Source organism: Tasmannia lanceolata, unplaced genomic scaffold, assembly GCF_043159265.1.
Source record: "Tasmannia lanceolata isolate RefF3 unplaced genomic scaffold, GAP_Taslan_0.1 ptg000013l, whole genome shotgun sequence".
Classification (NCBI taxonomy): Eukaryota; Viridiplantae; Streptophyta; class Magnoliopsida; order Canellales; family Winteraceae; genus Tasmannia; species Tasmannia lanceolata.
The window spans coordinates 44,278,497-44,300,130 of record NW_027518690.1 but is presented as its reverse complement, the minus strand read 5'-3'; the positions used below and the strand labels follow the sequence as shown (position 1 = coordinate 44,300,130).

General features: G+C 38.9%; 1 protein-coding gene across 3 annotated transcripts in view; it reads right to left on the bottom strand.

Annotated features, from left to right (window-relative positions):
* The window catches only part of LOC143890211 (protein CHROMATIN REMODELING 20-like), a 61,824-nt gene that overhangs the window by 5,619 nt on the left and 34,571 nt on the right, over positions 1 to 21,634 (bottom strand). For 2 of the 3 annotated variants that reach the window (XM_077394802.1, XM_077394803.1), the window contains 16 exons: positions 21,009 to 21,581; positions 19,785 to 20,074; positions 19,297 to 19,387; positions 19,004 to 19,219; positions 18,533 to 18,652; positions 17,122 to 17,288; positions 15,532 to 15,670; positions 8,301 to 8,450; positions 8,141 to 8,196; positions 6,925 to 7,228; positions 6,322 to 6,454; positions 5,458 to 5,519; positions 5,002 to 5,234; positions 915 to 1,118; positions 743 to 821; positions 302 to 564 (listed from right to left, as the gene is read on the bottom strand). In XM_077394802.1, the coding sequence (XP_077250917.1) occupies positions 302 to 564; positions 743 to 821; positions 915 to 1,118; positions 5,002 to 5,234; positions 5,458 to 5,519; positions 6,322 to 6,454; positions 6,925 to 7,228; positions 8,141 to 8,196; positions 8,301 to 8,450; positions 15,532 to 15,670; positions 17,122 to 17,288; positions 18,533 to 18,652; positions 19,004 to 19,219; positions 19,297 to 19,387; positions 19,785 to 20,074; positions 21,009 to 21,581 (3,080 nt within the window). The remainder of the gene's footprint in view (positions 1 to 301; positions 565 to 742; positions 822 to 914; positions 1,119 to 5,001; positions 5,235 to 5,457; positions 5,520 to 6,321; positions 6,455 to 6,924; positions 7,229 to 8,140; positions 8,197 to 8,300; positions 8,451 to 15,531; positions 15,671 to 17,121; positions 17,289 to 18,532; positions 18,653 to 19,003; positions 19,220 to 19,296; positions 19,388 to 19,784; positions 20,075 to 21,008; positions 21,582 to 21,634) is intronic. The other variant, XM_077394804.1, reaches the window with a different exon arrangement.

The following is a 21,634-nucleotide window of genomic DNA, read 5'->3' as shown; positions in this document are numbered from 1 at the left end:
CTATTTTCCCCCCTCAAAAACCTTTCCAGATAAGCCCAAATCCATTTAAAATCCCAAAATTTCACCCAAACCTTCCATCACCACACTAAATCTCCCTCAATCAACCCATAAAGTCACAAGGAGACAAGTATATACATGCACAAACTAGCACATGCACATTTACAAACAGTTCTCCATGTTACGCTATGATTCATGAAATACAGCGAAAGCAATTACACAAAAAGATGCATAAAAAGTTATATTAATTTCTTATGTGAACAGCAGCAAAATAGTACAAAATGGGTAAGTACAGGAATTATACCGTGGATAATGTCTGCTAAGTAAGTTTTCCATGAACTTGTCAGAAGAGCAGCTCCCCTGAGATAAGAGTTTTTGCTGGGAAAAACCAGCAACTTCAATCGTATCTTGATTGGAAGGCACTGGGATCTCTTGGTCTTTCTCAGGCACTTCGACCGCATTCTCATCGTCACCAAAATCAAAGAGATGTAGTACCTCCTCTTTTGACATAGTTCTGTGTACCTGTTGTCTATCCACCACTCTTGCAGCAAGGCCCTCCTTTGTCACCTGTTCAGACCGCCCTTAGTAATAACATTCTGCTCATCCATGGCAATCATTTTCTCCCTTCTCATTTTTGATTGATGAAAAGGTTTTAAAAGAAGACTTGGATGCAAAAACTTATAACGTGTAATTTCCACAAGAAACCATTCAATAATACATATCTGCATTTATGTTTTGCTTTTACCTGCCGTTTATATATTTTCTCTTCCATGGTTCCATGTGCCATCAAACGATACGCATAAACTGGCTTATTTTGACCATATCTACAAGCATGTAATTTTTTTTTAAAGAATAGATCTTTCACAAAAATTAAGTGTGGTTCTGTATGAAAATACAAAGCATAGTTGAGATCATACCGCCAAACCCGATATATAGCCTGAAGATCATGAGTAGGATTCCATGATCCGTCAACAAGAATTACACGGTTAGCAGCGTGAAGGTTGATACCCAGCGATCCAGCCCGAGTTGAAATCAAGACACATTTCACCCTCTTATTAGTGGCCTCGTTAAATCTTTCAACAAGTCTTTGCCTTTCAGACCCCTCAGTACTTCCATCAAGCCTGTTTGGTATGTTAATAGTCATTACTTTTGTGCTATGGGACCAAAAAAGGCTAGAAGTTGAAAAACAAATCTTTTTCCTTCATAAAAAAACAAGTGGCCTTATTCAGAGTTTTAAAAGTCGGATTCGGATGAGAACTTGACCAAGGTAAAACAAAGTCGAATCGGGTGAGTAAACGATTGACGTGATCAATTTGTCATTATCTCAGGAGAGTCAAAGCAGTTTTTTATTGATTCAGTAGGGCCAAGCTCAAGCCTCGGACGAGAACTCGACCAAGGTAAGATTGAGTCGACTCGAGGAAGTTGACGATTGACTCGAAGAGTTGTTAAACAATGGTCTTATTTAAAAGTAACGCATAAAAGGTGGTCTATTCCCAAATATCTCACACCATGGCTAAAATCTCAAATAAAACTATCAATTCCCACTGAATTGCCTACTGATCTGCCTCGATGTGTCTGATCTAATCTACACTCAGTCGCATCAACCATGTCCAGAACAGTCATCCAAAACGCCATAGGGGTGGGAAATGTGTTTCCGAAAATGCGTTTTCCTGGAAATGCATTTCTGAAACGTTTCCAAAATGTGAAAAAATAGGGAAAAAGTCTAAGAAATGCATGAGAAACGTGTGGGAAACATAAGGGAAAGTTTTGTGAAACATGTGTGAAACATGTGAGAAAAATTCAAGAAATGCGTGGAGAACATATGAAAAACACATACAAAATGTATGTGGAACGTGTTGGAAATATGTGTGAACCGCATGGGAAATGTTTTGTAGAAACCACACAAAAAATAATTGTGAAATGTATGTTAAAAAAGGAAAATAATACTATAGAGAGAAATAAAATAGAAATAAGAAAAAAACTGCTTAAAAATAGCCAAAATACAAATTAAAAAATTTAGGGCAACGAGATAAAAAAAAAACCAAAATACAAATAAAAACATATTAGGTGCATTTCTCACATTTCTCTTGTGTTTGCATCATGTTTTATATTGGTTTCCCTTGACATTTCGCTATCATTTATGAAACATTTCTAACATGTTTCCAAAGACATTTCTCAATGTGTTTTTTTTAATGATATTTCTCAATGTGTTTCTCATACGATTTTCTATCACTTCCTCGTTTCTTGTTTCCCCTCTATTTTCCCCCGCATTTCCCGCTTCTGTTTCACATGTTGCATCCTAAATTCATTTCTCAACTTGGTAACTATAGTCCAACATCTCATAAAAATATGTGTAGTCACAATTTAATCAAGAAGAGTACACTCAATTACTTTAGTTCACGACCTTCCGAGACGAGTAGTTGATTGACAACATGGCTGATGCATGCAAAAAGTTTCAGACAAATATTAATCTGAAAGAAAAAAAATTAGGGCAACAAGATAAAAAATAACCAAAATACAAATAAAAACATATTAGGTGCATTTCTCACATTTCTCTTGCGTTCGCATCATGTTTTACATTGGTTTCCCACATTTCTCTATCATTTCTGAAACATATCTAACATGTTTCCAAAGGCATTTCTCAGTGTGTTTTATTTATTTTTAATGATACGTTTCTCAATGTGTTTCTCATACGATTTTCTATGACTTCCTCATTTCTTGTTTCCCCTCTATTTTTCCCTGCGTTTCCCGCTTCCATTTCACATGTTGCGTCCCAAATTCATTTCTCAACTTGGTAACTATAGTCCAACATCTTATAAAAATACGTGTGAAGTCACAATTTAATCAAGAAGAGTACACTCAACTCAATTACTTTAGTTCACGACCTTCCGAGACAAGTAGCTGGTTGACAACATGGCTGATGCATGCAAAAAGCTTCAGACAAATATTAATCTGATCTTAGATAAAAATAATCTCTATTTTCCTCCAAATGAGTTTGACATGTTCGTGAGAACCAAAACCCGAGTGCTGTAGTATGTAGAAAAGTCAAACTTTTAGTCCAAATTATGAAAAATTACAGCATTTGGCATTTCAGGGAAACTCAATAATAAAATAACACACAATAGACCTATTGACAAAGAATGAGAAACTCCACTAGCACATCAAAAGCTTGTTCGAAAGATCTATTAGGAAAAAGGCAAAATACTTAGAGAGAGAGAGAGAGAGCGCGATGGATGGGAGAATCAAATAGCTCAAAAGTTAAGACTCGGAGTGCACCCAACATGGGATTGGATTCCACCCAGTGTGCTAGTGGGCATGCTAGGCGGCAAAGGCTCCATCATGATGACAAACAAAGAATGCGGGGGTATGACAAGGGATGTATGGTAAAGTTATCTCCTACCAAGTAATTGTTCACTTAGGACGGCAGTGCTTGGATGTCCATTCTAACAGACCTAGTCTACACTTTGATAAGAACACAATCAAAGGAATTGCCAGGTATTACCTAAACTATAACGCAGATGGTAAAAATCAAAATTGGGAGGACTTTAAGAGAAAGTTTTTTTAATGGTAAGAGAAAGACTTTTGTACAAGGGAACATCAAGTATATCTTCCTAATAACTTCAATAAATTTTATAATAGTGCCTCTAGGGAGAGGTTCTCAAGAGATTTTGACTCTAGGATCCAAGCGCCACAAAGAAAAGGATAGTCTATGAACCGAGGATATGAATAATTTCTTCTGTTAGAAGGAGTCACAGTCACCACAAGAGTTTACCTGAGTATGCACGATCATAGGCTTCATTTGACAACCAAATCAATCTTTAGCAATTGAACCCAAATCAGTCATTACAATCCAATGTGTTCCCTCCCCCTTTGGAGGGTCTCCCTTCCCCATCAATAACTGCCTCTACGGCTATCAAGTGTAATGGTTTCCAAAGGGTTGGTACTCTAATTTAGGTGGGAATTGATAATGAGGCCTATCATGTATAACAATGTCCAAATGTTTTGTACTTTGTACCACTACTGACTATTTTTGGTAAAAAAGTTCGATTTTCCCACACTGATATGAAAATCCAAAATACCTTATAGAAACCCAAAAGACACTATTACATTTTGTTAACATGAAAACACCATATTTTTCTTATGCTAACAATGATTTTCTCCATTTAATCATATTAAGTTAATTTTGTCAATGATTTTAATATTGGTATCGTGCAAGTTTCAGGTAGGGGTCCAACTCGGGCCGGGTTGGGTCGGGTTGAGGCCGACCCGAGGAACCCTTATTTCCAACCCGACCCCGACCCCCAAAAAAAAATTAATAATAAATGTCGGGTTTTACTCAGGTCGGGTTGTCCAAACCCTCAACCCGAACCCGAACCCGAATCCAAATTCAACCTGGGTTGGGAAAACTCAACCTCAACCCGACCCCAACCCGACTTTTTTCGGGTTGAACCCGACCCGAGTTACACCCCTAGTTTCAGGTGAGAGCTTTCGAATGAAATCAAATTTTCTGGTGAATGTTAACTTTTATGTTGAATACACTGATTGTTCTCTTTCTGTTTTTCTATTAACTAGATCATTTTTCTGTCTCCATCAACCTAACAAAGGGGAAAGGTGCCGTCAAAATCTTCTCATGAAACCTTTGTTTACATGCCCCTTGACTAAACCCGCCCAAACGATATCATCATGATTCTCCATTTACATCACATTCCACCATGTTTTAATTTTCACAAATGTAGAAATAAACATGTCAACAGCCAATGCGGTTGAAAGCTTGATATTCAAGGAAGGCATTATGCTTACATCAGATGCTGAATAAAAAGCAAAAAGTGAACTGGAAAGAGAACATGAAATGTCAGAGAGTAGCTAGCAACATCTCATCACCAAAGCTTTCTTTTAGAGCCTCACATTTGATTGAAAATTTAAGGCATTCTACATCCATTATCCTTGCTTAAAAGGAATGAAAAAAAAAATTGTGCCATAACCGGAAAAATAATTTATACGCACCGATACCAATCCTTTCCTTGTTTCCAACATTTGCCTTCTCTTCCTTGTCGTGGTAATTTTGATAGAAAGAACTCAATGAGATCCAGAGTTGGCAAGCTTTGGCTAAAAACCAGTGCCTTATCGCCCACGTCAGAACTCATCGACAGAATATCAAGCAACAAAACCATTTTACCACTATAATCGACCTCTTTATAAATTTTTTCATGAAGAAGATCCTTCCACCAGTCAATTTCCTGGGAAAAGATGATGTGACGGGCCATTAGACTGTCTGCTTAACAAATAATGATGCGAAGCAATATAACAATCATGTTAAACATATTTTTTGAAAATATGTCACAAGTGAAGATCCATGAACAAAATTCCTTTGCCTTTAGGTATAGTCAAAGAAACATGTAAAATTTATTAATCTTATTAATGATAGACTTGAGCAATGGAAGTACCATAAGTTGGTTATACCTCATTTAAGGAGCCATTCTCAGTTCTTTTATGTGCATCACCATTCTTGCTCTTGGCCTTCTCTGTTTAGAGCAAGGGAAATATTAATATGTCCTGACATATTGTAAAATAACTAGAATAGTAGATATGTACAAGAAACATCACAAACATTGTCTGAGCGATAAAAAAGTATGTGTAAAACGAGAGTAAAATTGGTGACAACAACTTTAAGCATACATGTCCAAAGTAGCAAAAAGGATATCTGATGCAACTCAAGTGATCTGAATAATACCAAAATATATAGAAGAACAATTTATATGTATTAGCTTCCAGTAAATTCTATGTCGCAAGTTATCCCCAGTTCAGATTTACATCCAGAAAATACAAATGAATAAAATACAATATACCCATTGAAGTATAATAAATCAGCTTTGGCTAATTTTATGTTTCATTTCCTAATCACTTTTCCAATGTTCCAGCAATAGAATTAGCAGGACAATACTCTCCAGAGGAGTTCCTTATGGAACAATGGGGAGGCCCAGAAGTACCACCTCATCAATTGGAAGTTAGCATGCAGATCTAAGGAGGTTGATAAGTTGGGATTAGGCTTCTTGGAGCTATGAATAAGGTTTACTTGGAAAGTGTGTTTGGAGAGAACGGGGGAGGGGATTGTTGCTGAATAAGCAAGGTAATCAACTAATCATCGATATATAAATGTAGAAGTACAAAGAAAGAAAATCAGTGTATGAATAGCTTAAAACTCCTCCATCTAAAACACATAACTGACACAAAAGTAGCACAAGCTACCTCATGGTACAAAATATTCATGCATAAAATTCAGAGATAAAAAACAAAGCAGATGCCCATCACAAACAATGTCAATACCTTCATTCGGTATCTCACAGTCCATGTTTTCATCACTGGAACTGTCATCAACAGGCAAATTCTCAATAGCATCTTCACGGCTTACGTTGTCCCTGTGTTTGGCCATTTGCAAGAGCCCAGGATGGTTCCATATCTACTAGAGAATTGTAAATTCAATTAAATTATCAGTAGCAGTGCATCAAACCTGTCACAAATATCTCAAAATATAGTGATTTTATCATGATATTTTGATAAAACGACAAAATTCAGGGAATTTAAAAAAATATAGACATTTTCATTTATCGATATAATATCACGATATTTTTACGATATTTTTTTATGGGCAGTGGTAAAACGACCCCGTAATATCTTGAATCGACCCCAAAAAAAAATCATATCCTGAGATTTTCCCTTGCCGAGAACGATATTTGTGGCATAGCATCAAACCAAACTCCATCAAACTTTTATATATTTTAAAATAATTTATTTTCTCATTTTTTCCTGATATATAACCAAAAAAAAATCATATATCCTGAGATTTTCCCTTGCCGAGAACGATATTTGTAACTCCATCAAACTTCTACAAATTCCAGGAGATGAATATGACATAATCAAGGAATATACCTGAGCTAATGCCTGATATCCAGCAAAGAAACTTATTCTTATAGCTTTCTCACGAGAAAGCTTGTCATTTGTGAATCCATGCACATCTAAGAATTTTTTGTATAGCTTCCTTTGCAGTGGTGAAAGCTTGACAGTAATCACAAAGACAATTTTAGGAGGCAAGTCCTTTTTCACCACATCCATGTCCATTCTTTGAACAAATCCTTTTAATTGTTCATAAAGGATATGTGACCTTTGGTTCATAATTTTCACATCATCCGAAGTAGAATTAGTATGTTGTCCATTCTCTATAGGATTTTGAAACCTGCATATTGGACAAAACTGTCAAAAGGAAGCAGAACATGCCAAAAAAAAGTTTAAAAAATAAACAAATAAATTTCTCCACGTCCGGCGATCGGCTAGCGAGGTGGCCGATAGGTTTAGCTAGAGAGGGTGTTTCGAGAGCGGAAGTGGAGTTGTTTGATTTCCTCCCCCCTAAACTGTTTTCTTTTTCTGCTCTTTGTACTTGTACCTTCTCATTGTATTTTCTCTTTTCTATTGTAAAATACCTACCAAGTTGAAGGGAAAGTTTTACAAGACAGTTGTGAGGCCGGCCATGCTGTATGGATCAGAATTTGGGCCACCAAGAAGCAGCATGTGCATAAGATGAGTGTAGCGGAGATGCGAATGCTTAGATGGATGTACGGCCACACAACGTTAGATCAAATTAAAAATGAAGACATCATGAGAGAGCACCGCTTAAAATGGTTTGGGCATATCCAACGTAGACCTTTGGATGCTCCAGTGAGAAGAAGTGACTTGTGCCAAGTTGATGGAGTAAAAAGAGGTAAGGGCAGACCAAAAACAACTTGGGTAGAAACAGTGAGGAAAGACTTGAGGGCCAGGAACATAACAGAGAACATGACCTCGGATAGGAGGGAATGGAAGAAAATGATCCATGTAGATGAACCCAACTAGTGTCAGGATTAGACAGTCAATTTGGGCCGGGTAGATCCTTTCACCTTCTTTATGAAAATTTCTAAAGGATTCATTAGCCGACCCCAACTAGTTTGGGACAAAGGCTTAGTTGAGTTATGTTGAGTATTGCATAGACCTCCGTGGTCTATTTCCTTGGAATGAAATTTTACTATTAAAAAAAACATGCACAAAAAAAAATCTACATAACTGACCAACCTAGTAAATCGTGCCAAAACAGCAAAAAGTGGAGAAGACATGCCTGTTCCTAAATTCGTGGCTGCTTCCGAGAAACCCTTCTCTTACAAAATCAACCATCTGGCCCATACATAGAATGCCCAAGTGTAATTGTTATGTTCAAATAGAAATTTGGTATAGCAAAATAAATTATATTTTCAGTTCACGGGACAAAAGATTCTCACACAATAATATTCCATCAGGTTGTTTTGTAAAGGTGATCCAGTCAATGCAATTCTTCTTTGGCACTTCACTTGTTTCAGGGCCTGAGTGGTTTCAGCCTTTGTGTTCTTAATTATATGAGCCTCATCACAAACTAGTATATCAGGTACATTCTGACAAAACAAGTCCAATCTATATCAAATTAGTGCAACCTTTAAGCCATAAACACAGAGAAAAAGGTGATAAATTTCCCAAAAACAAAAATAAGTACCAACCAGATCAACAACCTCAGCTTTTCTACATTCTAAAAAAGAATCCACGGATATCATGAACTCACTGCATGTAATTAAAGTTAAGGCAAAAGCTTTGAACTTAATCTCAACAGGGATAATCAATTATAGAACGACGTATCTAATAAAAGGAAATAATGGAGTGACGAGAAAGATAGTTCACTTCTAATCAGAGTTCGGCTCTAGGTATCCCGCTGCATAAAGCACTACAATTGGTTTTCAATGGTCAAAAATGAATATTGTGAACAATGTGGATATCATTTGAAAATGAGTAGTTCAGATAGAATCGAACTTCCGATTGATCCGGGCACTTGGGATCCTATGGATGAAGACATGGTCTCTATCGACCCCATTGAATTTCACTCCGAGGAGGAACCTTATAGAGATCGTATCGATTCTTTCAATCCTTTCCCAGACCCTAATTTGATTCCCCATGAGCCTGCCCAATCTAATTCAAGATTCAGTCAGTAGACACTAGTGTAGGAAGTATTGATAGCCCTTCCTATCATCCCTTTTTTTTTTAAATGGCTCCATCCTATCATCCCTCCTCGATGAAATGGGAGGAATAGCTACCAATGCCAAAAATATTTACCATGTTCAGTAGCTTCTCGCAGGTAATTAAAGTTAGGGCGAAAGTTTTGAACTTAATCCCTATTCTTCATTTATAGGCTTTAATATCATGTTATCAGAGTTTTTTGAGGACATAGAGACATCACCCACTTGCTATCTGCAACTAGGTCTGATACTTAATGACTAACATTTATGGCCATGTTTCCAGCTCTATTAAAAGAACCTTAAACAACAGGGACCGAATATGGTTGACTTGTTGGACCATGTGCCCACTAAGATAGACTTGCAGCCAAATGACACAACACTTCAATTATTTGCTGCTGCTTCCTTTTTATTTATTTATTATTATTTTTTGTTTCAGGTTGTTAGAGTGTGTTATATGCCAAAGGGCATAATGGACTTTGTACATGTAACTCCAGTATAAATATAATAGAGCGAGGGGGAGATCCTCACAACTCATTATTTTCTCCCTAACTCTTTTCTCTCAACATGGTATCAGAGCCCTAGGGTTAGCGTGCCGTAGGGACATCCATTGAAGACATTATGTCTTCTTCTTCTCTGCGCCGCCGCCACCTGCCTCCATGCCCTGAACCTCGCTTCGCCGCTCCCCTTCTCTCGCCCCTCTCCCTCGCTCCTCTCAGACCCCCCGACCGTAATCCCTCCCCCCCTAGTCCCCCTGTATCCCCCCCTCCCCTCCCTCCCCAACGGAAGCCCCACCCCTTCCCCCACCCCGATGGTACCCCACTCCTTCCCCGACAGTACGCCCCCGCCCCCGCCCCTACCCGCAAAAAAAAAAATTTTTAAATCAAAACCCTAACCCGAGACTTCATTCTACCTTTATTCTAGTGCACTCATGCCCTAGATTCCTACTTGGAATTTATCTGCCTCTCGTATTTGCGGCTCTACCTCTCTATTTCATGGATTTCGTCTGGGATTGTGCTTTCGATTTATGCACTTCGTGGAGCCGCATTTAGTGCTCTTCTCCATTTGCCTCATCTTCTGATTTCTAGTTCCTTTTCTATGCACCGCCGTTGTCAAGGTTGTCATCTCCCTTGTTGTTTGTCATTATGGATCCAGTGATTGAGAATCCATCGACACGAGTGGTTCCTGTAGTCAGTACAACACCTTATTCGGCTTGTTCTTCTTCGCCTGCGATCTCGGTGGATGGTTCCTTCCCACCGATGACTACAGTCAAGCTAGATGGGGTAAACTATGTTACTTGAAAGGTCACAGTAAGCCCTATCTTGTTGCTCGTAGCAAGGCCCATATTATCCGCCGTGACCCACCTCCTAAAACCGATTCCACATGATCGGTGGGAACAGGAGGATGCCCTCGTTCGTTCTCTACTTTGGCAGAGTATGGTTCCTCAAGTTTCTGGCCCTCTGATGCTTCTTCCTACTGCCAAACATATATGGGATCAGATCAATCTTCTCTATTCTGGAGTCGCTAACATTCATCGTATCTGTTCCACGTACTCAGAGTGGATCCGTCTTCGGCGTGATGATCTTTCACTGGCCACCTTACTACAGCCAGTTTGTCGCCCTCTGCAACCAGCTTGATGTTTTCACGCCTCTCACGACCGATTTCAGTATTGCTGCTCGCTAGAGGGATCATATTCGGGTTGTTCAATATCTGGAGAGTTTGGGTCCGGAGTACACTCATCTCTGTCAGTAGATTATTGGATCGGGCTCTATTCCTTCCCTCACCGAGGTTTACTCCCATGTACAACAATGCTCTCCTAGTGATTCTTTCTCCCCCGTCCCGGTTGAAGGCTCGGCTCTTACGGCCTATGATAGCAGTAGTCGTCCAAGTCGTGGTGGTGCCTCACTGCCGCCTTCGGCCGTGGTCGTAGTCGTGGAGGACGGGGAGGTGGCCGTGTTGGTAGCGGTCGTGGCAGGTCGTTTTGCACTCACTGTCAGAGAGAGGGCCATCACATCGACATCTGTTACACACTTCATCCCGAGCTTCGTCAAGCTCGCTCGGCCCACATAAGTGCTACTGGTTCTTCCGACCAACCACAACCCACTACTACTTTCACTGCACCAGTTGATGATTCATACACCCTCTCTCATGTTGACTATGAGGAGTTTCAGCGCCTTCGTCTCGGTGCCCGTCTGCCTACTGCAGGGTTTGCCCAACCGGGTAGGTCACCCATCACTCTTCTTTCAACCTTCGGGTCATGGATCATTGATTCGGAGGCACTGAACCACATGACCGGCAACACTTGTCACTTGTCCTCATTTCGGTCCTTTCCCTATGATTTTCAATCTATTACACTTGCTGATAGCTCTACTACTCCCATCACCGGTGTCGGCACTTTGTCTCCTCACCCTAGTCTTACCTTATCTTCAGTCCCGTGTGTCCCAAAATCTACTTTTAGTTTACTGTCCATTAGTCAAATTACTGAAAGTCTTCGTTGCTATGTCTCATTTTATCTGTCTTACTGTGTTTTTCAGGATCTCTCGACTGGGAGGACGATTGGATCGGGTCGTAAGGTGGATGAGTTGTATTGTCTTGACTGTTGACCGCCTACTGTCCTGCATAGTTCTGTGGATGCCTATCAGTGGCACTGTCGTCTTGGTCATTCGTCGCTTCAGCGGCTTCAGCAGACACATCTTGTTCCAGGCTCTCTTTCATCCTTTTAGTGTGAGTCGTGTGAACTCGGAAAGCACCATCGTGTGTCATTTCCTTCCCGAGTCGTTAGTGAAGTCTTTAGTCCATTTTGATGTATGGGGACCCCCTAGGGCCGCGTCTGCAACTGGGTATAAGTATTTCATTATCTTTATTGATGACTATTCTCGCATGACATGGTTTTATTCTTAAAAGACCGTTCTGAGGTCTTCTTTGCTTTCGCAGGTTTCATGCTGAAATTCAAAATCAATATAATTGCAATATCAAATGTCTGCACACTGATAATGCTAGAGAATTTTTATCTGGTTCACATGGTTTTCAGGAATATATCTATCCACCCATGGCATCCTTCATCAGACCTCATGTGCTTACACCTCTCAGCAGAATGGTGCTGCTGAGAGGAAGCTCTGTTACTTACTCGAAGTCACTCGCACCCTACACTTTCAAATGAGGGTACCTAAGCAGTATCGGAGTGATGATGTACTACCTGTTATTTGGCTAATCGCCTTCCTTCTTCCATTCTTCATGGGGACTCGCCCTTCATGGTTTTACATCCTGGCAAGGATCCATTTCCGCTTACCCCTCGTGTTTTTGGATGTGTTTGTTTTGGACACCACCTAGGTCCGGGTCGTGACAAACTGGATCCTCGTTCAGAGCGATGTGTTTTCTGGGGTACTCGCGTACGCAGAAGGGGTATCGTTGCTACAATCCTCATCTTCGTCGAAGGTTTGTGTCTGCTAACGTTACATTTTTTTAGTGTAAGCCTTTCATCACTCAGAGCTCTGAGCATCGTACTTCTCTTCCAGACTCAGAGATCGCTCTTCCTCAACCAGCCCTGCCGGATTCCATAGTGCTTCCATCAATTCCTCCTTTTATTCATGTGGCTCCTTCGCCAGCTCCGGAGCCTTTGCCCCCTCCTGTGGCACCCCCAGAACCTCTTGTTACTACGAAGCAATATCAACGGCGCTGGCAAAAAACTGATCCCACGCCACCTCCAGCCGATCTGTCCTCTCAGGCGATGATCTCAGCGTCTTCTTCTCAGGTATCCACTCAGCCTTCTTCTATTGAGGTTTCTGACTCCCCTATTGCTTCCGGCACTCGTTCTCAGTCTATTGCACATCTTATCTCTAATTTTGTTTCATATGATAATCTCACACCCTCCTCCAAAAGCTTTGCATCTTCTCTGCCTTCTGTCTCCTTACCGCAGACTGGGGCTAAGGCTCTCGCCCATCCTGGCTGGCGTGAGGCCATGAACCTGAAAATGGGTGCTCTTCACACTAATGAGACTTGGAATCTGGTTCCTTTACCATCTGGTGCTCGCCCCATTGGTTGTTGGTGGGTGTTCTCCATTAAATACTTACCAGATGGCACTATTGAGCACTTGAAAGCACATCTAGTTGCAAAAGGGTATACTCGGACATTTGGTGTTGACTACACTGAGACGTTTTCTCCAGTGGCAAAGATTCCATCTGTTCGAGTTCTTCTTTCTCTGGCAGTAAATGGTGGTTGGGCCCTCCATCATTTAGATGTGAAGAATGTGTTTCTTCATGGGGATCTCACAGAGGAGGTGTATATGGAGCAACCACCAGGGTATGTTGCTCAGGGGGAGATTTCTTCCTCTGTGTGTCGTCTACGGAAATCTCTCTATGGACTCAAACAATCTCCTCGTGCATGGCTTGGAAGGTTTAGCAAGGCAGTCATGAGCTTTGGCATGTAACAATGTGCAGTGGACCACTCAGTGTTCAGTCATCACTCATCAGAAGGTTGCATTTTGCTGATCGTATATGTCGACGATATCATCATCACAGGTAGTAACTCAAGAGGGATATAGAAATTGAAAACCTTCTTACAGAGAGAGTTTTCCACTAAGGATCTGGGTTGTCTTAGGTACTACCTTGGAATAGAGGTAGCACGTTCTTCTAAAGGGCTTTCTCTATCTCAAAGGGAGTATGTCTTGGACCTACTAGAAGAGACAGACAATCTTGGGGTCAAGACAGCTTCTGAACCCATGGATCCTAATGTGAAACTGGTTCTAGAAGAAGGTGATATATTGGAGGACCCTGGTAGATATAGAAGACTAGTGGGCAAACTCATATATCTTACAGTAACCCAACCAGACATATCATATGCTGTAGGGGTAGTCAGTCAGTGCATGAGCTCTCCTCATACCTCTTACTGGGATGCAGTTGTTCAAATCCTGAAGTACCTAAAAGGCTCTCCAGGAAAGAGTTTGCTGTTTAAAAGACATGGCCATATGAAAATCAACGGGTTCTCTGATGCAGATTGGGCTAGATCTCCTGCAGATAGGAGATCGACTGCAAGATGTCATAGCCAAGTCCAGTACAAAAGCAGAATACAGAGCAATGGCACATACGAGCATTGAACTCATTTGGTTGCACTCACTTCTGACTGAGATTGGCTTTGGTCCCTCTTCTCCCTCGCAGTTGTATTGCGATACACATTGCTACCAATCCAGTGTTCCATAAGCGCACAAAATACATTGAAGTAGACTGTCACTTTATTCATCAAAGAATTCAGAAAGGGGAGATAAGAACTGAGTTTACTCGTTCAGTAGATCAGTTGGTTGACATGTTTACAAAGTCGTTAAGCAAGTCTAAATGAGTGATATTTGTAACAAGCTAGGAATGTATGATATATACATTCCAGCTTAAGGGGGAGTGTTAGAGTGTGTGATATGCCTAAGGGTATAATGGACTTTGTACATGTAACTCTAGTATAAATATAATAGAGTGAGGGAGAGATCCTCTCAACTCATTATTTTCTATCTAACTCATTTCTCTGTGTTCATTTCTCTCAACACAGGTCAATTTGAAGATATGAAGAGTCATGTTATCCAATGGGATGATATTTATTTGCAGTAAGTTTTTCAGGGGTCTCATTTTAAAAAAAAGAAAAAAAAACCAGGATCTGAAATTTCCACCTCAGAACTTTCAGCAATTAAGCCTTTCTGGCCTGCTTCTGTTTGGGCTTTTCACACCATGATATGAGGTATAATGTGATTGAGTATCCATTTCTTTCACTAATTTCAACGTTCTGAACTATCTCATAAAATCCATAAATTTCAGAGTTGTTTACTTCAAAATCTTGAGCTAACAGTAGAAGTTCTTCAATTCTGAATTTCCGAAATATGATATTATTGTCACTGGTTAAATTTTTGAAAGGTTACATGCTTCAGATTTTCCCCTCAGACAAGTCTAGGTCATGAAGTTAAATGATCTGAATTATCAGGAAGCTGTTAATCTGCTGAATTCTAGAATTTTCACAATATTAAGTTGGTTCAGCGTTCTGAAATTTTCGAACAAAATTTCCAGCAAGATGCTACAAGTACTATGGGTGTAATTAGCAGTTTTTTTTTATGACATAGGGTATGCCAACCCCAATTTATAGGACGGGACTATTCCCTACGGATGTGCGCGATCACCCGTAAACCACTTGCATCGTGTAAGCCCGGGGGCATTCAAACTCGCGTCAATGGGAAGCATACACATGACTGTAAATTCGGTGGACAGCCCATACTTGCATCAAGTGCCATCTCCTATTTTAATTAGAAAATCTGTTGCATCAGGCTGCAACAACATAACTAAACCAAATGGAAAATTGGAAAGAGAAATGCATGAAGTGAAAAGAAAATAAATACACATGAAAAACCTTTTACAGTAAGAATAAAAGAATACCTGAAAAATACCAGAAATAAAAACTAATATAGCAAGGAACAAAAGAAAAGTTCTGCTAAGTATAGTACCAGCAGGGCATGCGAGATCTCTAAAGCCATATTCTTGTCCTTATTCTTTCCGAGGGATAAGTTTCGGAACGCAACATACCCGATCAACAGTACACCACCCTTTGCTCTCCATTTTGCAAGCAATTCTGCCCTTCTATCTCTGAGAAAAAGATGTGTCATTTGATCAGCTTTTGCCGTGTCATCTGGTCAGCTTTTGTTTGCACTTTGTCCACCATGTTAATTCAATTTGCATATTCAAATTTCACTTCTGGCAATTTTTAAATTTGAAGTCATTTATTTAATAACTCAAGACGCTAAAACAGTCTTTTAAAGCTAGTATTCAATTCCCTGGTCAGGTTCAATGATCCAGTGCATCAAAAAAGTTTGCACAAGATCAGAAGTCATATTTGAAATTTATTAAATACTTTTTTATGTTCTGTTATGGGTTAAGATGAAGTTTGAACCCTTGACCCCAACACTACACACTTGAGTGAATCACCACCAGTGCGAAGGCTCAACTTCTTTAGTGGATATTACTGAAAAGTGTTAAAAGTATGAAAGGCTAAATAACGCCTTCTCCAACGGCTTAAGCTTCTGGATCTGGAGTAACTGGTTGTTTCACATGGTATCAGAGCAAATGCCTATGTTCAACCCTCCTTGATAACAAAAATCCACATGCAATGGCCAAACCCAAAACAGGGGCCACATGTGCCAAGTGTAGGCCAAACCTAAAAAGAGGGGCCACACGTGAGGGGGAGTGTTAAAGTATGAAAGATTAAATAACGCCTTCGTCAACGGCCTAAGCTTCTGGAGTAACTGGCTGTTTCACAAAAAGAAAAAAACACTAATAATAATAAGATAAAATTTTCCAACTGTGTTTGACTTAATTAAGGTGTCTTGGCAGAATAACCTTAATCGTCGCTGTATAATCCAACATAATTATCCTTTTATGTCAAATCTTTTTCAAGCCCTAAGAGACACATTTAACTATGTCAAATTCTTACCACCAGTATGACCCTAATTAACAGGCTCTTCAAGTAAAAAAGAATATTGCCCATCGAAAAAGCTGTTTCCTAAACGTACTCATCAATGCTAAAGTCAAGTGAAATCCATGATTAGGATGGTCATGGACTCAGAAGAAAAAATATAAGTATAAAAAGATGGGAAGCGTGGAATGTCATTCAAGATTAAATTGAATAATTCTCAAGGTCATCAAACTAATGACAATATGATCTGCTATAAAATGACAAAATTCTGAAATTTTCCAAAGACTCTGAAAATCAATGAGATATCTTCATATCTTAGTTCTTACCACAAAAATATCACGATATTATTTGTTATAATAATTTTGCTCTAAAACTTAATATTTTTATACAATTTTAATATTTTATTTTTCCAGTTTTTTCACTCTATAAAGTAAACCCAAGAATAACAAAAAGATACAATAAAAATATCCCGAAATACACCCATGCCGATAAATTCCCAAGCCAAATATTTGTGATTGTGAAGATCACAAAAGAAACATAAAGACCATTGAACCAATGGTCTCAAAAGAATATTGGAAGACAGCAAATGTAGAAACAAGTGTCTAGGTCGGATAAGTATGCCAACCTGGAAACATCTTCAAGCATAAACACACGGAGAGGCTTAAAGTCCAGAGGTCTCCATTTTATAAATTCTTGCCTCCAGTTGTGTAGTACATTTACAGGTGTAACTATAAGTGCTGTTCGTAATCCTAAATCAACACTCCTCATAGCAGTATACAAAAATGCTATGACCTGCATACACAATTTGAAGTCAAACCAAACAGCATTTAACAGCTACCTTAGAGAATAATGGTCATACAAAACTATATTAAATGTATTGCATGAATTGCAAAGGGATTTGCTATCCAATTTCACAGAAAGCCATTCCACAGCACATCAGATGTATTAAATGCATGAGACAAAATCTGCCAAAAAGTCAACAAATGCGGTTGTTCTCACATGCAAAATGTCGGAGCGTCTGGACACAACCTTGGTATTGCTAGAGGAGGAGGGCTCATTAGTGACAATAAGAGCAAGGTAAGATTTGCTTTTTCTCACTTCTACGATGAGAATCCTAATGTGTTTGCTGAAGCTAGAGCTATGAGAGATGGCCTTCATTATAGTGTGACCGTTGGTATCAAAAGAATATGGATTGAATCTGATAGCCTGGTCCGTGCAAATATCATCAAAGGTAAAAACAGATCCCCATGGAACATTCATCATGTATTAAAAAAATAAGGAAACTATTATCTTCTATGAAATTTGCTATCACTCATATTTGCAAGGAAGGTAATCTTGTTGTAGACAGCATGGCGAACTATGGTTGCGACACTAACACAAATACAGTCTTTTTAGATTGGGCCGGCCTACCAAAGGGCTCCAGATGGGTTAGATGCGACCAAATGCGTATTCCTTATATACGTAATAAACAATGTTGTCTTTTTTTGGAAAAGGGGAGTTGGTGTTATATTTTTTTTCTTATATTATGATGGGTTAGGCAAAGGTTTTATGTCCTCATCTAGTATCTCTTATTCTTATTAATAAAATTTAAGGTGCCGCCCCGGGTTCCTAAATAAATTCCGGGAAAAATGTTTTGAAGCTCATGGGTAAAACATTCTTCACACAAATCAACTCGGTTTTGGGCCCACCGAATCAATTAAAAACTAGTTCAACTCATGCACAAGTCAATAAAAACACACCGTAAATCATGACTAGCTCGAGTCAATCTAGAATTGCCTTGGGTAAGTTATTGACCAAGGAATTTGAGTAGGTACAGAACTGCAACATATTTAAAAACAATAAAACTATCCAGTTTTAATTAGAGAGGTTTCAGGTTGTTACATGGAAGATTCAACAAGCATACAATTGAACTGGGACTCAGAAGTTGAAAGAAAATTCAAAGGGGCATAAATTTATTGCACTCTGCAAACTAGCATTTAGCTGCAGAAAGAATGATCTATAACATTAAAAGATGAAAAGAAAACACAACAGCAAACCTGAAAAGTTTTCCCAAGGCCCATAGTGTGAGCTAGAATGCAACCAAGACCTCTATCCCCAGACTTCACCTGTCTGACAGATTGTATGATGTTTTCCCAAATAAATCGTATCCCTGCAATCTGCAGTGACCACACACAAAACATTAAACTATTAAAGAATAATACCAATATGATACAGATACAATATCCCCGGAAAGGCGGAAACATATTGGTTTTCAGCAAGGCAAGACAAAACGAAAAAGAATAAGTAGCAATCAGCTAACAAACTCATTGGATCATATTTGTATTGGTACACAAGGCAACCAAGGTTTTAAATTTCGGTTTCGGTTTCAGTCCCTACTGAAATCGATTTTTTTTTTCAAATTTCGGTCATTTCGGCCGAAATCCAAACTAATTCGTCCCAACCAAAATTTCGGATTTCGGCCGAAATTTAAAACCATGAAGGCATCACAAGATAAAAGAAAAAGATACCTGATGTGGTTTCAATTTGGCAGAGACACTAGGAGGAATCCTCACTGGTTCTTCATCTTCCTCCCTGACAACATTCACTATATAACCTTTCATTGCATCACCCAAAACATCAGCACTGGCACCTTCTGTCGCATTTCCATTATAACTTGCAGTATTGTTACTCCACGATTTGCCAGCAAATTGTACTTGCAATGACTTAAGATGTTCTTGACGTGCCTATCAGAAACAGAATCAAAATAAATAATAGGTTCAAAATATACATTTTCAAGAGAGTATTCCTACAAAAAGTAAACCTTTTCGATAGCAATTTTCCGTTTTGTCTCTTCTCCAAGTTCAGTATCATCGAGAATTCTTCTAATCCTCCTTTTCCGTCTTTTTTTATTGCTGGAATCAGAGATCAAAGTCCAGTTCAGATGAACATGTTCATAAATCTGTGCATAAATTCTTGCAACCAATGGAAGCTTCAAAATCAAGTAAAAGCAAGTTCTTCACTTCAAATGCGATATAAAGCCCAGATCAGTGTTTTTTTTTTTCCAATCAGCAAATTAGTGCCATAATTTTGCAATATACAGCTACAGAGAATGATATCTCAGTGTGGAGAATTATATCTCACTGTCAACAAATAGGAAAGAGGAAAAGGTAATATTACACATTACAACACTAAGAAATAGACATAACACAATATAACAATGTGAAGTGTATATTATGTAAAAATTTAAGGAAAATAAATTCAATACCACAAAGTTCCAAGCTCCTGCATCAATCATAAATATGGTATTACCTGATTGAAACATGGATGTCAGTGTCAGAAAGCTCCGAATCACTATCTGAGCATGAAGCCACCTTGTCTCCAACTTGGAGAGCTTTATTATATTCTCGAATAAAGTTTTGCAATAGACTCGGCGAACAACAACAACAGTGCCAACCAGAGGCTTGAAGTTCGGACAAGCGTTCTTCACCAAAATTCTTCCTTATGCATATGGTACAGAATAACGACTTACATGATTTACAATTTATTAGGTCATTGCTCCGTCCGCACCATCCACAGTAACATTCTGAGCAATCAGGATCCTGCAGTGCCAACTATATTAATAAATGGTACCATATAATTAAGGGATAATACTCAATATATATATATATATATATATATAAGTGAGGGGTGCTGTATAAATTAATAGCATAGAAGCTCAATGCATCAGTTACTTCATAAATTGCCAAATAATAGTGCAATTAGTCCATTCAAATTATTTTCCATGCCGCCACTTCAGAAAACAATGGAATAATTGTAAAATGTCACTAATTTGTCCTAGTATACGTTGTTCATTCGTGCATGAAGCAAGACAGACTAATAGACAGAGTTCCTTCTCACTTGCAGTGAATGACTTAATATGTGACAAAACCATTAATAATCCTTCCCACTCGCAGTGAATGACTTAATATGTGATAAAACCATTAATAAAAACCGCACACAAGACATAAGAAACAATTTAGGATTCAGTGTTCAATATTACATCAACCCCATATGCCCAAAATAAGTGAGTATATTAATTTTGCTAAATAAAACAACAAATTTTATGAAATATAAAATTAAACCTAATTTATGTGAAACAGTTCTCCATGTCATGTAATATTTCCATGTATAATGTATGTATGGAAACTCATGAGATTAAGTATGAGCAAGTCAATTATTGTCCGGGTGAGTCAAATGAGTTTTGACTCGATAGGCAAACAAGGCAACTAAGAGAAGTCAACAATATAAAATGTTTCTTTCCGTTCCACACACCCTTGTTTTAATAAGGGTAGTATTCTCTTTGTTTTATGCTTTTCTAATTGGCTGTTACAGGAGATTACAATTCCCGACAAGCTATAACCAGCCAATCAGATATGTGTCAATAAAATAAGGAGTGCCACTATCAAAACAAGGAAGCACAGATACCAGTACCACTTCCATAAATAAAATAACATAAATATTGACGAGGCATTAAAAAACTGCAATGACCCGTACCTTTTGTTGCATCAATTGTTCAATAAAGCACTTGCAATTTTCACAAACGATGACTTCAAACAGTGGATGTCGATGCACTTCACAAGCTCCCAACACTCTGGAACAAGCAGTACAGTGAAAATCTTCCGCATCATCACTCACACGTAAATAAGATTTGACTGGACTTGGGGAAACAATATCAATCACTTCATAAGCAGATTTTTCCGCCACCACATGCACTTCATCATCACTATCGATTATTACAGTCCGACTCTTTTTATTGCCCTTTTCTAGATCCTCGTCATCATGTGAATGTTTGGACCCACTGAGTTCCGTCAATTCAGTCAAAGCAAAGGTACCATTCAGAATTTTCTTCTCTTTATTGAGCACATCAGAAGGCTCAAGGCTGCCATTTGTATCAGCCATCATATGTTGAAGAGAGCCGTCTTTATCCTCAACAAGTTGATCTTCACCTATTTCCGAACAACTTTTCTCGGCAGAAACAAAGTGGGAACTCTCATTCAGTGCCAAGGAATCACATACTCCACTTTCCAGAATCCGGTCAACTGAACAAACCTCTTTTTGATTAGTCTCCTGATTCATGAAGCATCAGATGGATATCACAAGGTTCAGAAGGTATCTTGTAA